General features: G+C 42.0%; 1 protein-coding gene across 1 annotated transcript in view; it reads left to right on the forward strand.

Annotated features, from left to right (window-relative positions):
• LOC142749241 (neuron navigator 3-like) overlaps window positions 1–18,492 on the forward strand; it is a 131,683-nt gene that overhangs the window by 58,311 nt on the left and 54,880 nt on the right. Inside the window, exons 14-15 of the mRNA XM_075857000.1 lie at window positions 923–1,006; window positions 16,376–16,487. Coding sequence (XP_075713115.1) covers window positions 923–1,006; window positions 16,376–16,487 — 196 coding nt within the window. The remainder of the gene's footprint in view (window positions 1–922; window positions 1,007–16,375; window positions 16,488–18,492) is intronic.

Consider the following 18,492-nt stretch of genomic DNA (forward strand, 5'->3'; position numbering starts at 1 on the left):
ATTGAAATCAATGGTAATGCAAACGTAAAGCTATGGTTTCCATTTGATTTCCGTTCGTGGGTTCCCCTGACGGAAATGTCTGACGGAACCCATGAGCGGAACCCCAACGCACATGTGAACGAAGCCTTAGTGATGTGTCTGACAACAAGCTTGTTGACTGTTTCCAATAGCATCTGTCAGAGTTGTGAATGCTGCTCTGAGCCTATATATAATACAGGTTGTAACTCCATACCATTGCAAAATAATTAATGCCATGTATTTACCCATCTTTTTTATACAGATAAGTTCTATATATTAACTTTAAAATGGTGTTTGACGGGAAATAAACGCTTTAACATTGATTTATTTGGTTCATTCTGTTTTTGTGAACTTTCTCGATTCTGGCTTTCTAGATAAATGTAATGTTTCTGTCATGGTTAATTAACATTATAAATAATATTTTTATAGTTTGGTTATAATGTAAGTGCTACAGTTTGCATTATTAATATGTATGTACTTGATATTCCCATATACTGTGCATAGATAACTCCATATCATTTTCATGCAAAATATGCAGCTAATTTTGCCTGGAAAAATTGCAGAAAAGCTCAGAAAATGTCACACAGTCTACCTTCTTATCACGTAGCATAAATAGACTTGTAAAAAGAGAATTTGTGCAGATTATACTTAGACACAGAGTAAAGTTATGCATGATGAATATTTTCCACAATTTTCTGTGTATTTTTGTTTATGCAATTTCCAGGTATAAAGCAGCAAAGATAATGTCTTATATTTCCAGAGGATTTTATATGTTCTAGTAGTTTCAAATGACCAAAATGAATGATAACGGAATCAAAATGTGTAATTTATCTCAAGTTGGTTTTGTGCCCAATGTGAACATTTGGTGCAATTTTGATGATTTTCTTCTTTGCTTCATTTTCAGTCTCATTTAGTGGCAGCTTTTGAGAAGAGCTTAGGAAATATGACTGGCCGTCTGCAAAGCCTTACCATGACAGCTGAACAAAAGGTGACCTAAAAAAGCTTAAAATACTTTCTGCAGATTAAAGCTTAGAAAGTAATAAAATGTGTAAGATTATTCAAGACATCACACCAATGTCAATTTTTTTCTCTTTTTAGAGTGCATCCAGCAGTTTGTTCTTAAATGGATGTGCTGGACCTTCAATGTGTTCTTAAGTTTTGCCTTTATTGGCTTTTACTTGTATTTATATATTATGACACATTTATTTTGAGCATTTTAGGATATTGTAATGGCCTATTTGACTGTATTTGTATACTAAACGATGTACTATTTAATGCTGTATGACTTTATAAGCTGAATTCAATTCATGCATCATTATTTTTATTGATTTTTAATTCTGTACTGATAAATTTTACAAAATATCTATATATAGAGTTTGGAGCTCTTTTGTTACTTTCTCACAGCCATGTAGTTAAATGTTAAAATTCTGGCTGACTGCAGCTGCTACTAGAGTGAGCTTAGGTCCTTAGGAATATGGATTTATTTTATTGTGTTCCATAAATGATGTATAAATAAGAATGTAGTACGCTCCCCCTAGTTGCAGCTGCAGAAAGACATCATTTTATCATTTAACTCTATGGCTGTTTGCAGGAGACATATTATGAAATGAATCATCATTTAATTTGGGGTTTAAAAACTTAACAATGTTGTCACAGGGCCAGCAAAGAATAGTGTGGGTCCATGTGTAGCCAATGGATTTGTATGGCGCTAATCCAGGGAGCAGAGTCTAAGGAATTCCCAGGTGTAAACCCTTTAACATCCATACGCAGATGTGGTCTTTGCTGTTAGCTATCTCTAGGACGCTACACACAGAGTTGTCTCCTTTGGCAACAACTGACGCACACAGGACTGAATAATCTAATAGGATGTACCTTGACAGTAGACAATATACTTGGTTAGACTGGCAAGAGTCAGGCAGACACTACAGTAGAGTAGCAGAAAGTACAGGCAGGCGGAAGACAAGAATGTGGTCAAAAACAAGCTGAGTTGGTATAGGAGGATTAATAGTAGAAGAGCACAACAAACTGTAACAAAAGCTATGGAACTTAAAGGGGTTGTCCCAAGTTGATAAATGGAGCTATAAAGCTCCCCCATGTAAAAATAAGAAGAATTCTAATTACCTGTCCGTCGTCCAGCGATGTCGTTTTCTTGCTATTCTTGATTGAAGTTGCGGTCGGTCCCTCTTTGTATCCTGCTCGTTGCCTAGGTTCCCGGCCACCGCTATTTACCTTTAGCGGTGCCGCACATGCGTAATGACATCCTCTGCGTCCTGAGCAGAGGATGTCATTTGCTCGTGAACGCGCATCTCGGCGCTTCTCGGCGCATGCGCAGAAGATGCAGTGGAAGGCACCCGTCGCAAGGAGAAGTCTGCGCTCCGCTAAAGGTAAGTGTGTATATGTTTGTGTGTGTGTGTGTGTGTCTGTGTATATATGGGTGTGTTTGTGTATATGTGTGTGTGTGTGTGTGTGTGTGTGTTTATGTGTGAGTGTATATATGGGTGTATTTGTGTGTATGTGTATATGTTTGTGTATATTTTTGTGTATATGTGTTTGTGTGTGTGTGTGTGTGTGTGTGTGTATATATGGGTGTGTTTGTGTATATGTTTGTGTGTATATGTTTGTGTGTGTGTGTGTGTGTGTTTTTGTATATGTGTGGGTTTGTGTATGTGTTTGTGTATATATGGGTGTGTTTGTGTACATATGTTTGTGTTTATATGTGTATATGTTTGTGTGTATATGGGTGTGTTTGTGTATATATGGGTGTGTTTGTGTATATATGGGTGTGTTTGTGTATATGTTTGTGTGTGTTTGTGTATGTGTGTTTGTGTATATTTGGGTGTGTTTGTGTACATGTGTTTTTGTATATGTTTGTGTGTATATGTGTGTGTATGTATATGTGTGTGTGTGTGTTTGTGTATATATGGGTGTGTTTGTGTATATATGGGTGTGTTTGTGTATATGTTTGTGTGTGTGTTTGTGTATGTGTGTTTGTGTATATTTGGGTGTGTTTGTGTACATGTGTTTGTGTATAGTTTGTGTGTGTATATATGTGTGTGTGTTTGTGTTTATGTGTGTGTGTGTGTGTGTATATATATGGGTGTGTTTGTGCATATGTGTATATGTTTGTGTGTATATGTTTCTGTATTTTTGTATATGTATATTTGTGTGTTTGTGTATGTGTGTTTGTGTATATATGGGTGTGTTTGTGTACATGTGTTTGTGTATAGATGTGTGTTTTTTGGAGTTTATGTGTGTGTGTTTTTGTATATGTGTGTGTTTGTGTATATGTGTGTGTTTGTGTATATATGGGTGTATTTGTGTATATGTGTGTGTGTTTGTGTATATGTGTGTGTGTTTGTGTATATGTTTGTGTGTATATGTTTGTGTATATATGGGTGTTTGTGTACATGTGTTTGTGTATATGTTTGTGTGTATATGTGTGTGTTTGTGTATATGTTTGTGTGTATGTGTGTGTTTGTGTAATATATGGGTGTGTGTTTATATGTGTTTGTGTATATGTTTGTGTGTGGTTGTTTGTGTGTGTGTGTAGGAGAGTATAAGTTTCGGTATTGTTCACATTGATAACTTTTTTTTAATGTTGTTGCAGATTTTGATGTACCAATTGGACTACGTCTTCAATTCGTTGGACTACTGCGTAGATCTACGTTTTTTGAAAATTGTAATAAAATGGTTAACGAGGGTTTTGTTGGGGATTTCTTATTTCAATAAAAAAAAATTGTCTTTGTGTTTTTTTTTCAAACTTTATTAGTGCCTAGATAATGGTAGTTGGCTGATTGACAGCGTCCATTATAAAGGCGGTACTTAGTGTTAGCCGGTGCAGAGACTAGCACTAACCACCCATTATTACCCCGGTACCCACCACCACCAGGGGTGCCGGGAAGAGCTTGGTACGATCCAGTACCCGACCATCTGTTGTGATGGTCGGGTACTGGGGCGGCCGTAGGCTGGTATTATGAGGCTGGGAAGGGCCAAAAACAGTGGACCTTCCCACCCATGTAATGCTAGGCTGCTGCTGCTGTGTTGTATCGGGCTGGTTATAAAAATGTGGGGGACCCCCACGTCGTTTTTTTTTAAAATTTAACAATAGACGTTGGCTCCCCCACATTTTTAATAACCAGCCATATACAAGGCCGCAGCAGCCTGGCATTACACGGGTGGGAGGGGCCACTGGTTTAGTACATTCCCAGGCTAATAACACTGTGTTGTTTGTGGCTGGTTAAGATAAATTGGGTGGAACCCCAAGTCTTTTTAATAAAAATAATAAATAAATAATAAAAAAAAAATGACGTGGGGTCCCCCCCATTTTTATAACCAGCCAGATACAACACAGCAGCAGCAGCCTAGCATTACAAGGGTGGGAAGGTCCACTGTTTTTGGCCCTTCCCAGCCTCGTAATACCAGCCTGCGGCCGCCCCAGAGCCCGACCATCACAATAGATGGTCGGGTACTGGATCGTACCCAGCTCTTCCCGGCACCCCTGGTGGTGGTGGGTACCGAGGTAATAATGGTGTTTAGTGTTAGCCTCTGTACCGGCTAACACTAAGCCTCCCCTTAGTAATGGACCTTGTCACTCAGACAGCGGCCATTACTAAAGTGATAGTAATAAAACTTGAAAATAAAACACAAAGATATAGATAAAATATTTTATTGAAATAAAGCACAACCAACACAATCCTCATTAACCATTTTATTGATGAATAAAAAAGCGTCATCTAAGTAGTCCTCGAAACCGACGTAGTCCAAACACCAAACCTGTAAAAAATCAAAAATTAAAAAAAAAAATGAAATAAAACATGTCGTAGGCTTAGTTTCACTTTCATGTGTGATACTGACTGTTATACCATGTATAGAAGCCTGCGGCAAAGTTGGCTTAGATACAGGGCGCCAGCAGACAGTATCATACATGGCCATACAGACATTTATACAAACAAACATACATACATACATGCAAACATACATGCACATATAGACATACATACAAGCAAACATACATACAAGCAAACATACATACATACAAGCAAACATACATACAAGCAAACATACATACAAGCAAACATAAATGCAAGCAAACATACATACATGCAAACATACATACATACATGCAAACATACATACATGCAAACATACATACATACATGCAAACATACATACATACATGCAAACATACATACATGCAAACATACATACATGCAAACATACATGCACATATACACATACATGCACATATACACATACAAACATGACAACATACATACAATAAAACATACATACAAGAAAACATACATACATGCATACATACATGCAAACATACATACATGAAAACATACATACATGCAAACATACATACATGCAAACATACATGCACATATACACATACAAATATGACAACATACATATCTACATACATACAAGCAAACATACATACAAGCAAACATACATACAAGCAAACATACATACATGCAAACATACATACAAGCAAACATACATACCTACAAGCAAACATACATACATGCAAACATACACATACATGCACATATACACATACAAACATGACAACATACATACAAGAAAACATACATACATACAAACATACATACAAGCAAACATACATACATGCAAACAAACATACATACATGCAAGCAAACATACATACATACATACAAGCAAACATACATACATGTACATATACACATACATACATGAAAACATACATACATGAAAACATACATACATGCAAACATACATGCACATATACACATACAAACATGACAACATACATACAAGCAAACATACATACATACAAACATACATGCAAACATACATACATGCAAACATACATACAAGCAAACAAACATACATACATACATACATACAAGCAAACATACATACTTACATACATACAAGCAAACATACATACAAGCAAACATACATACAAGCAAACATACATACAAGCAAACATACATATATACATACATGCAAACATACATACATGCAAACATACACATACATGCACATATACACATACAAACATGACAACATACATACAAGAAAACATACATACAAACATACATACAAGCAAACATACATACATGCAAGCAAACATACATACATGCAAGAAAACATACATACATACATACAAGCAAACATACATACATGCACATATACACATACATACATACATACATACATGAAAACATACATACATGCAAACATACATGCACATATACACATACAAACATGACAACATACATACATACATGCAAACATACATACATGCAAACATACATACAAGCAAACATACATGCAAACATACATACATACATGCAAACATACATACATACATACATACATACATGCAAACATACATACATGCAAACATACATTCATGCAAATATACATACATGCAAACATACATTCATGCAAATATACATACTTGCATTCAACCATACATACAAACATGTACATATATACATGCAAACATACATACATGAAAACTTACATACATGCAAACATACATGCACATATACACATACAAACATGACAACATACATACATGAAAACATACATACAAACATACATACATGCAAACATACCTACATGAAAACATACATACATGAAAACGTACACACATACAAACATGACAACATACATACAAGAAAACATACATACATGAAAACATACACACATACAAACATGACAACATACATACAAGAAAACATACATACATGAAAACATACATACATGGAAACATACATACATACATACATACATACATACATACATACATACATACATACATACATACAAAAATAAACTCACCTAAGACGTTCCCACGAAGAGCTGAACGGTCCCGTCACTTTTCTTCTCCCATTCACAATAACATAGCGGTGGGCGCAGATGACGTAATCACGTGGGCCTGATATGATTACGTCATCTGCGCCACAACGCATTGTTACTATGAATGCGAGCGGCACCAAGAAGAAGGAAGATGGCAAGTGACGGGACCGTTCAGAGCGCCGTTAGAACGTCTTAGGTGAGTTTATTTTTTTTATATATTTTTAGTTGTTCGCCGGGTGCTGATGCAGCACCGATGCGGCGGGTACAAAAATTACATGTAGTGACAGGGTTGGGGGGGGGAGTTGTTTGCCGAAACGGGGTGAATGTAGTGTAGTGTAGGGTTGATGACATTCACGGTAAGTTCGTCTCAATCGGGCTTACCATGCCCGCTTGAGACGAACATTCTCCCGATGTTGCTAGAACTACAGTATCTAGCAACATCGGGAGCGCGCACACTGCAGAGCGGAGCGGCTTGATTGACATCGAGCCGCTCACGCCCCTTTTTAGAAAAGATAACCAGCACTTGCTGAGTTATCAAGTGTAAAAAAAAGGCACTTAGGAAATGAATTTTTAAAATTTTTTAACAGCAAATGTTTTAAAATTCATTTCCTGCTTAGAATGTTTAAAAAAAAAATTGGAGTCAACTTGGGACAACCCCTTTAATTGCTCAGTCATGGAGAGGTGAGTAACCATTTGATCAGCGCTTATGTGACCTCAGGGCTCCTTTCAGGAAACCCCCTTAAGGAGGGCTCAGGATGCCTTTTGTTTAGACCAGGACCAGGGTGGCGGCTTCTTCTTGCAGAGACTGGCAAGGCCATGCAAACTCCTTAAAGAAGCAGGTGGCACCGTGGAACCAGAAGGTGTTGATGGATCACTAAGAAATGCTGCCAATCGGGGAAGGCGACAAGAACGCTTTTTTTGATTGGAGTTGGAGCAAGGTTTAGATGAGGTCATCAGAACCAGCCAGCTGTATACATTGTGTTGCATAGCAACAGAGTTTAGAACCAGAGGAGAGTTTAACCATTACTGAGCTGTAGCAATAGGGTGTGGTCACCAACCTCCACTTCAGTAATTTCTGGACAACTGAGCTAAAAATCACGGACACAAAATTTTTACGGATACATTACAAAATCATTGCCTGTGCAGTGTGCTAGGAGTGACTCACCAATCACAGCCCTGCCTGTAGCTTTCCCACGCTAACTTAGCGCAGGAAAGCTGCAAGCGGGGCTGTGGTTGGTGGGACCAACTCACCACTTACTCGGCCGTTCCCCTACCACCACCACCACTACTGCCAGGACCTGTTTTTGATAAAGTGTGGCCCTGGGCAAAGTTAAAATTAGGGTCCCAAATACTGAATTATTGTATCAATTATGCAGTAAATTCAGAACACGTTGTGCAGAGAACTGCATCACTGATTTCTAGCGCTTCCAGGAGTGTTGCAAGCCCCAAAGCATATGTCCCCCCCTCTCGCACAAAAACGTATCTATATACATGTACAGTTATTAAATCATACCACTCTACTGGATGATATATTATTTGCATACTGTTATTGAATACAACTCTTTATTATAAGACCAATATTACCAATAATAATACAATATAAGGTCCAAATAATACCGCCACATTTTGACTGAATAATACCCCCATGCTGTTACTGAATAATACCTCCACAACATAACTACATAGTAACTGAATAATAGCCCCATACTGTTAGTGAATAAAAACCACTATACAAAGACTAATACTACCACCATATAGTGACCATATAGTGATAGATGCTAGTTATACACAGGAGCTCTGAAGACGATATAAGTGATTACAGCATATTTATATCCAGTGACTCACAGGTGACGTTTTCTCTGATTAGAGTCGTTCACTTTCTCTTTTTCATCCGGCCTAGACCACTGTTATGACTTATTCCAGCCACAACCCGTCTCTGCAGAATTTGACACACAGACATATTGGTTTCTCGCTTTACAAGCATCCTCCCCACCTATACCGCATCCTTTAAACAATATTGCACAATTCACAGTGCCCCAGATGGTAATAATGATCACTTGGTGCTCGACACAATAAAAGTGCCCCATCAGTAATCGTGCCCTCTTTGTGCCCCCCACACAGTAATAATGCGTCCTTTGTGCCCCCTGTAGATAGTGCCACACACAGCCCTCCTTGTAGATAGTGCCACACATTCCTCTTGTAGATAGTGCCACACCCCCCCTCCTTGTAGATAGTGCCACACAGCCCCCATTGTCAATAGTGCCACACACACCCCCTCATAGATATTGCCACACACCCACTCGTAGATAGTGGCACACACCCTCGTAGATAATGCCACACACACCCCCTTGTAGATAGTGCCACACACAGCCCTCCTTGTAGGTAGTGCCACACATTCCTCTTGTAGATAGTGCCACACACCCTCCTTGTAGATAGTGCCACACAGCCCCCTTGTCAATAGTGCCACACACCCCCACGTAGATAGTGCCACACACCCACTTGTATATAGTGCCACACACACCCCCTCATAGATAATGCCACACACACACCCTCGTAGATAATGCCACACACACCCCCTCATAGATAGTGCCACACACTACCTCGTAGATAGTGTCACACCCCCTTCGTAAATAGTGCCACACACACACCCTCGTAGATAGTGCCACACACCCCTCATAGATAGTGCCACACACACACACACACACACACACACACACACCCTTGTAGATAGTGCCACACACATCCCCTTCGTAGATAGTGTCAAACACCCCCCTTGTAGATAGTGCCACGCAGCCCCCACCCTTGTACATATTGCCACACAGCACCCACCCTTGTACATAGTGTCACGCAGCCCCCACCTTTGTACTTAGTGCCACGCAGCCCCCGCCCTTGTATCTAGTGCCACGCAGCCCCACCCTTATACATAGTGCCACACAGCCCCCTTGTACATAGTGCCACAGAAGACCTCCCTTGTACATAGTGCCACACAGCCCCCCTTCTACATAGTGCCACACAGCCCCCTCACTTTGTACTGAGTGCCCCACAACCCCCATGTACATAGTGCCACAGAGCCCCCTCCCCTTGTACATCATACCACACAGCCCCCCTTGTACCTTGTGCCACACAGTCCCCCATTGTACATAGTGCCACACACCCCCCTTGTACATAGTGCCACACAGCCCCCCTTGTAGATAGCGCTACACACAGTCTCCATTCTGCCTGATGACTCATTTTTAGGAGCAGCAGTGCTGCAGCGGATGGAGCCAAGTGAATGACGTGGTCACGTGGCGGCGGTCTGAATGAGGTCGGTGCTGGCCCAGGAATGGACCAGTCCGGTCACCTGACCTCACTTCACCTAAGTGATGTCAGATGACTCAGGTCAGGTGACTGGACTGGTCCACTCCCGGCACCAAACTCACTCAGACTGTCATTCACATGGCCGTGGCCTACTCTTCCCTTGTTTGCACTGCGTATGTACATTGTGGCGCATGCGCAGTGCAACATTTCGGGAAAATTAGAAGAAATCCCGGACAGTGGTTTTTTCTGACGGACACTATGGATGGCAGAAAAAAACCACCCGTTTTTTGAGACCTGTCTGTAAATTTACGGACGGTGGGCAACCTTGATTGTCACATGCTCAAATAATTGCAAGGAGCATAACACTCACTTAGAATGGCAGCAGAATCAAATAATGTTTTTTCAGTGACACCAGCGGCATGCGCCGGTTACCTAGGAATACAGCCTGACTGCCCTGAGGAAGCGAGGGAAGATAATGTAGCATAGGGAGATGAGTAACAGCACAATCAGTGGTATTTGTGCCAAATGTTCATAGGCCAGGCCACCTTTTTCTAAGTCTTGTTCACTTTGTTGGAAAGTGGTGTGAAAGGCATAAATGCATTAATAGGCACAATTTTCTTTTGTGCAAATTGTGACTTTGATGCATTTGTGAATTTGCTACGCGTAGTAACGTTCAGGGGCGTAACTAGGAAAGACTGGGCCCCATAGCAAACTTTTGACTGGGGCCCCCCTCCCCTGGGTGTCACACAACCCCCCCCCCTTGTAGATAGTGCCTTTTTTTACAGCCCCCCCTGTAGATAACGCCATACAGTCCCCCCTGTAGATAACGCCATACAGCCCCCTTGGTAGATATCTACAAAGGGGGCTGTATGGCGCTATCTACAGGGGGGCTGTATGGCGCTATCTACAGGGGGGCTGTATGGCGCTATCTACAGAGGGGGCTGTATGGTGCTATCTACAGAGGGGGCTGTATGACGCTATCTACAGAGGGGGCTGTATGGCGCTATCTACAGGAAAGGCTGTATGGCGCTATCTACAGGGGGGCTGTATGGCGCTATCTACAGGGGGGCTGTATGGCGCTATCTACAGGGGGGCTGTATGGCGCTATCTACAGGGGGGCTGTATGGTGCAATCTACAGGGGGGCTGTATGGCGTTATCTACAGGGGGGCTGTATGGCGTTATCTACAGGGGGGCTGTATGGCGTTATCTACAGGGGGACTGTATGGCGTTATCTACAGGGGGACTGTATGGCGTTATCTACAGGGGGACTGTATGGCGTTATCTACAGGGGGACTGTATGGCGTTATCTGCAGGGGGACTGTATGGCGTTATCTACAGGGGGGCTGTATGGCGTTATCTACAGGGGGCTGTATGGCGTTATCTACAGGGGGACTGTATGGCGTTATCTACAGGGGGACTGTATGGCATTATCTACAGGGGGACTGTATGGCGTTATCTACAGGGGGACTGTATGGCGTTATCTACAGGGGGGACTGTATGGCGTTATCTACAGGGGGGACTGTATGGCGCTATCTACAGGGGGTCTGTATGGCGTTCCCTACAGGGGGGTCTGTAGGGAACGCCATACAGCCCCCGCTGCAGGGAACTACCGTACAGCCCCCCCTGTAGGGAACGCCTACAGCCCCCCTGTAGGGAACGCCGTACAGCCCCCCTGTAGGGAACGCCATACAGCCCCCCCAGTAGGGAACGCCATACAGCCCCCCTGTAGGGAACGCCTTACAGCCCCCCTGTAGGGAACGCCTTACAGCCCCCCCTGAAGGGAACGCCATACAGCCCCCCCTGAAGGGAACGCCATACAGCCCCCCCTGTAGGGAACACCTTACAGCCCCCCTGTAGGGAACGCCATACAGCCCCAACCCCCCAAAAAAATGCGACCAACAGTGTGAAAAGACAAAAGACATGTATCCCCTATCCACAGGATAGGGGATACATGTGTGATCGCTGGCAGCGATAGGGAGAACGGGGGACTGAAAGTCCCCCCAAGTTCTCCATGACTAACCTCTGACTTCCGGCGTCTGTACAGCTCAATAAAAATGAATGGAGCGCTGGTCACGCATGCGCACAAGCGCGACCGGCGCTTTATTCATTTCTACGGAGCTGCCGACACAGACCCCGGAAGTCCGAGGTTTGTGATGGAGAACTTCAGGGGACTTTCAGTCCTCCGTTCTCCCTATCAATGCCAGCGATCACACATGTATCCCCTGTCCTGTGGATAGGGGATACATGTCTTTTGTTTAATGGCAGAGCGGGGAGATACCTCCCTTCTCTGCCGTAGTGTTAAGAGGTGTCGCGCTGTAGCAGCCATAGCGGCTGCTAGTGGAGCCTGCGGCCATGGTGGGGGCCCGTGCCGGCGGGCGACAGTGGCCCCCTCATTCCACGGGCCCGTAGCAGCCGCTACTGCTGCTACGGCGGTAGTTACGCCACTGGTAAAGTTCATAAATTCCCCCCAACGTAGGTGACGCAATGTATATTTGCCATGGACTCTTGAATAATATGGTTTCATATGTTAGAAATAGCAAGCTGTGTGGTAAAAGGGAAAGTTTTTGGGGATAATTGTCAAATTTATTTAACATTAAGGCCCAGTTCACACTAAGAGTTTTTTGGCGCTAATTTTGATGTGGAAACTGTGTCGTAATCAGTGCCAAAAAATGACCGGAATCGCCTCCCATTGATATTAATGGAGTAGAGGCGTTTTTCTTCCCAGGCGGCTTTTTTTCCCATGTACTTTCCTACCGCGGTTCTACCTCTGACCTCCCATTGAAATAAATGGGAGGCAGAAAAAGCATTTTTGTTCTCAGCGTTTATTGCCCACGGTCCTCAATGTCCACGGGCAGAAAACACAGTGAAAACAGCGGCAAAAAAGCACAGGAATTTTGAGGCAGATTTTTTCTGCCTGAAAAATACTCTATGTGAACTAGGCCTAAAAGAAATATGTAACACTGAGTGTCCCTGATTTTCTCTCCTGTAGAACAAATTAGCCCATGCCTTATAAGATCATCAAGTGTAAACTAGGATTATTTTTTCCCTTCCCAATACCACCCTCCCTTTCTCTGGTGGAAATTGATAAACTTATATCTTCTTTCAAATTTGCTATGTAACTATTAAATGTAACTAAAATAATGATGCCCCTATGATGACAGTAAATCACTAGAGCACAGAATAGGAAGTACTGTAGTGAAGAAAGAAAGCAAGTCCTGTTGTTTAGTCCTATAACTTTAACAGCTATCCTTAGCCTACTTGAACCTGATGTTTAAAGGAGACGTACTGTAGTTACTCCTTCAAATTATCGTTAGGCTTTCCTTTGTAGAACCCCTTCCTCATAGTCACTTTCTTCCCATTTCTGCATTCTACTCCTTACCACCATTTACTGGCTCTGCTTATTCTCCTCTTGTTGTTGGGGTTCCTCAGGTATCAGTCATTTGTCCTCTTCTCTTTTCTCTATACACAGCCCTTATTGGACAAAATCAGCAGATTTTCTTCCAGTACCATCTCTACGCTGATGACACCCAATTATATACATTTTCCCATGACATCACCCCCTCTCTAATACAAAGCACCAGTTATTGTCTGTCCGCTGCCTTAGGCCTCATGCCCACTTCAGTCTTTTTCTTCAGGGTGCTAGCCATTTTTCTGACGGCTAGCACCCTGACCCATTAATTTCAATGGGGCCATGCACACTTCAGTTTTTTTGACGGTCCCGTTGCTCCAATCCGATCAAAAGTAGAGCATGTCCTACTTTGGTCCGAGATTCCGTGACCGTGAGGCCCATGCAAGTCAATGGGGCCGTCAAAAAAATTGAAGGCACATGGAAGGCATCCGTGTGCCGTCCGTGTGTGACGGAGCCATTGCCTAGCAACGGCCGGGCGGGCAGAAGTACATTACAGATATATTACACTAATCGGCAGCAATTTGTCTCTATCAATCACAAAAAGCAGTTCATGCGTACCCGGTCATTGTCTTGGTGACGAGTCCCTCTTCTTCCTCCAGTCCAAGCTTCCTGTATGATGCGGCAGCCTGTGGTTGGCTGCAGAGGCCACTGCAGCCTGTGATTGGCTGCAGAGGCGGTCACGTGGGATGAAGCATCATCCCTGGAGGCCGGCCTTCTGACATCATCCTGATTTGCGTGACCGCCACTACAGCCTGTGATTGGCTGCAGCGGTGACATGGGATGAAACGTCATCCCTGGAGGCCGGACAGGAGGAAAGTAAGTATGAACTTATTTTTTTATTTTTTATTTCATTAAAATTTTATTTTTTGAGCTCCGAGCATGGTACTGTCCAGGGTGCTGAACGAGCATGGTTCTTCAGCGCTAGTCACTGTCCAGGGTGTTGAAAGAGCATGGTTCTTCAGAGCTAGTCACTGTCCAGAGTGCTGAAAGAATTACCGCCGATCAGTGCAGCCCATTAACTCTTTCAGCACCCTGTATAGTGACTAGCGCTGAACAACCATGCTCTTTCAGCACCCTGGACAGTACCATGCTAGGCACTCAGAGACGGAAACACGGAGTGCACACGGCCGCTAAAACGGGCACACGGATCCGTGAAAAATGGCCGTGAAAATGGTGATGGAAGTGTGCACGAGGCCTAACATCATGTTGTCTCTCTATCTGAAATGAAATCTTTTTTAAAATCTGAGCATCTTTTGTTTCCACAATTTACTAACCTACCTAAACCTAATGTTTCCATCTCAGTGTGTGGTACTACCATAACTCCAAGGCAGCACGGGGTTATGCTTGACTTTGATCTTTCCTTTACACCTTATAAAATATCATGTACGTTCATATACAAAAAAGAAGCGGCACTCATCAAATAGTCGTGTGAAAAATAAATCCTTTGTTGCGATCTCAATGGGTGTCGTTATCTCCTGTGAGCTATATTCCCGACCGCAAGGATTTTGTGCGCAGACAGTCTATGGAGTAGTGCCAACCATCTTCCTCCCTGATTCCTTATATACAAATACTTGCACGCTCATGTCACCTGCACCTCAAAAACTTCTCCAGAATTTGCCCTCTCTCATTGTCAAAACTCTTATTGTCACTGATACACTCTCATCTCGCTTACTGTAAATCATTACTAATCCACATTCCCTACTCCAGTCCATCCTGAATGCAGCAGCCAGGCTCATCTTTCTGTCCAACCGTACACTAATGCCTCTGTGCTATGCCAGTCACTGCCATTCACTTTAGAATTTAAGTTAAATGTATTACTCTCAACCTCAAATTTCTCCACAGTGCTGCACTTTCTTACATCTCTTCCCTCATTTCTGTCTACCAACCTACCCGTCCTCTACATTCTGCCAACGCTCTAAGATTAATATATCACCATCATTCCTTAGAACCCCATCCCTTCATTCAGCAGTATCCCCCACTTTCCTTGCATCCTAATGCACTTTATATCTGTCACACATAGACACTGTCTCGGTAAGGCCTCTTTCACATCTACGTTGGAGGTTCCGTTAGGGGCCTCCATTGCAGATCCGGATGAGATTACCGGAGACAATAGCACATAATGCTGTGCTATAGTCTCCGGCAAAACCACGGACACCCCGACGGAAAGCTGAAGGAACCTATTAAAATCAATGGGTTCCGTCGGCTGCTAGCGGTATCCGTTGTGCAACAGAACCTTTGTTTCCTTTTTTCCCTTGTTCTGCTCCTCTGATGGAGCAGAACAACGGAACACCCAACCGACGCAGGTGTGAACATAGCCTAACTGGCTCATGCAGCTTTATGAGTACTGCCCTATTTTTAGAAAAGATGGCTAGACAATTGACCAAAACAAGCACTTTTTACATTTTGTGTCTCCCTTATTTCCTCATAGATTGTAAGCTCTTGCGAGCAGGGTCCTCAAGTGTCTTGTTTGAATAAATAATTAGTTTTGTTACTATGTCATGTCTGATTTTCTTTGTATATGTTCTTTCCGAAATATAAAGTGCTGTAGAATAATAATAATCAGTTTGCCCATTTTGCTAATTTGTACTTGATTCATCAGTTTAGAGGTGCTACATTGAATGAAAAATATGTAAAAAAAATAATTAAAAAATTAAACAGCTTTTTTTTATCTTTTTGCAACCAATCCACATTCTAATCTACAGCCATATTTTATATAATTCCAGTGACAAATATTTTCATAATTTTTGTATTATGTGCAGATTATGAAAATATACTTTTTTTTGTGCTTCCAGGATTCAGAGCTTATTGAGCTTCGAGAGACAATAGACACGTTGAAGACTCAGAATTCAGCAGCACAAGCTGCTATACAGGGAGCGCTGAATGGTTCAGATCACCATAATAGAGGTAAACTTTTACGCTATTGTGCTATTTCAGGATTATCTATTTACACTAAAGAAATCTGTCTGAGGTATCTAGTTGTTATATCATCAGTGAGTAATGCATATTTTGTACAAAGATCTTTAATGTTTTTTATAGTCTCGCAGACACATGCTATTAGAGCACTGGATGACAATGGGATAATTTATGGGTGTTTTCTGTGTAATTGCACATATTAATGTTCACAGAGACATTTATTAATTGAGTTCAGATTGTAGAGCTAACACTATATTGTGATAATGGTAAAATCTATTATAGAAAGTCTCACTCAGTCAACTGCACTATTTATTCCGTTAAAATAACGGAACCCTGTCACAACGGTGACAAACGGAAACCATTAGCAAAGTTTCCAGTCATCTTTGAGATCAATGGTTATGAAAATGGAAGCTAAAGTTTAAGTTTGCCTTTCCGTTGACAGACAGAACCCCTCAACGGAAAAACAGCTCTTATGTGAACAGGCCCTTACTTAACAGGCATTATAATGACAGCAGCAGGGTATGCTGAATGTCAGAGGGTCTGCTTTAAAAAATTTTGTGGTATCTATAGTCATTTTCTTTATATCTGTGTAGCTGGGCTGGACTGGCCCATGAGCGTACTAGATAATCCAGGTCTAGGGCCTAGTCTCTGCCACAACAGTGAGCCCCAAAGGTCTAGCAGCAAAGAACCAATCGCTTGCTGATAAGGTCTTTTTCTTATGGTCTAATTCACAAATAACCTATTGCAGTGCTTCTCAAACTATGAAGGAACTTCCAAGTTGTTGTTGAGGTGCAGCTGGGAAGCAGTTTTGACAGAAGTAACTTTAAAGGGGTTTTCCAGCTGCTTTGAACGGGGTGCAGCGCTCATACGAGTGCTGCTCCCCCTTCATTTCTACTTGCTCACTGTGAATAGTCGATTCACAGTATTGCAGCCTTCTCCCATTCACTTCAATGGGAGAAGGCTGCAATATTGTGAATCGCCGCTACGCTACATCCGTGTTGACCATTCACAGTGAGCAAGTAGAAATTAAGCCAATCAGCTATTGATGGCCTATCCTGAGTATGGAAAACCCCTTTATGCTGCACTGACCTTTCTCTAGATGCACCGATCTTTCATTTTCAACAGAATTTACTTTTATGCTTATTTTAATGTTATGTTGTGTTTAGGGAACAAATTAATTGAGCAATATTTTTCGTTTTGAATGGACTTCAACTGCTGGTAATGAGGGCCCAGTCATCACCATGGTTTGGCTGGTGAGGCCCCAGTGGAAAAAGATTGGGAAGCCCCAACTTAGACCTTAATAATGATATGTCCTGTATGTAATAGTAACAAGAAAGATTACAATGCAGTTAAAAGTGGTCATGCACATGTTCATGTTTAGACGCAACGTGGGCCCACACATTGATTTCCCAAGGGACCCCAGCTGACACTACTTTGCAGAAAACCCTATAGGGCAAGCAGACCCTTCTACTCCATTTGATACTGTATGTTTTTCAGGATATCAGGCTGGGGGCATATTCTCATGAGCAGGTATTTTCATGGGACTGCAGGAGAACAAACTGCATGGCTGTTACATAAAAAAATATATATATTCTTATACATATCTAACATTTTAAATTATAATAATTCCTTACTTGGTATCTTGTATTTGACTCTTTTAACTATTATTTTGCGTTTGATTGTCCTCTAAAAGCAGTATTACTGTATTTTATAGTACCTCTAAATATAGTTTCTAGAAATAAGTTCATATGACTGTTGGGAATTATATATGACAATTAAGCAATATGTCGAGGTTTTGTAACCTCTTGCTAATTCCAACACACTTCTTTTTCAAACCTCAGCAGAAATACTATCTATTTTTAAGTAACTATATAAACCGCCACATTATGGCAATATCTCCATGTATTTTATAACACCACTTAACACCTACTGTTCAGCATAATTGGTCATAAAAAGACTTCAACGTCTGGGGGCGGAGTTACGACGCATCGTGATG

Source organism: Rhinoderma darwinii, chromosome 3 (genome assembly GCF_050947455.1).
Source record: "Rhinoderma darwinii isolate aRhiDar2 chromosome 3, aRhiDar2.hap1, whole genome shotgun sequence".
Classification (NCBI taxonomy): domain Eukaryota; kingdom Metazoa; phylum Chordata; class Amphibia; order Anura; family Rhinodermatidae; genus Rhinoderma; species Rhinoderma darwinii.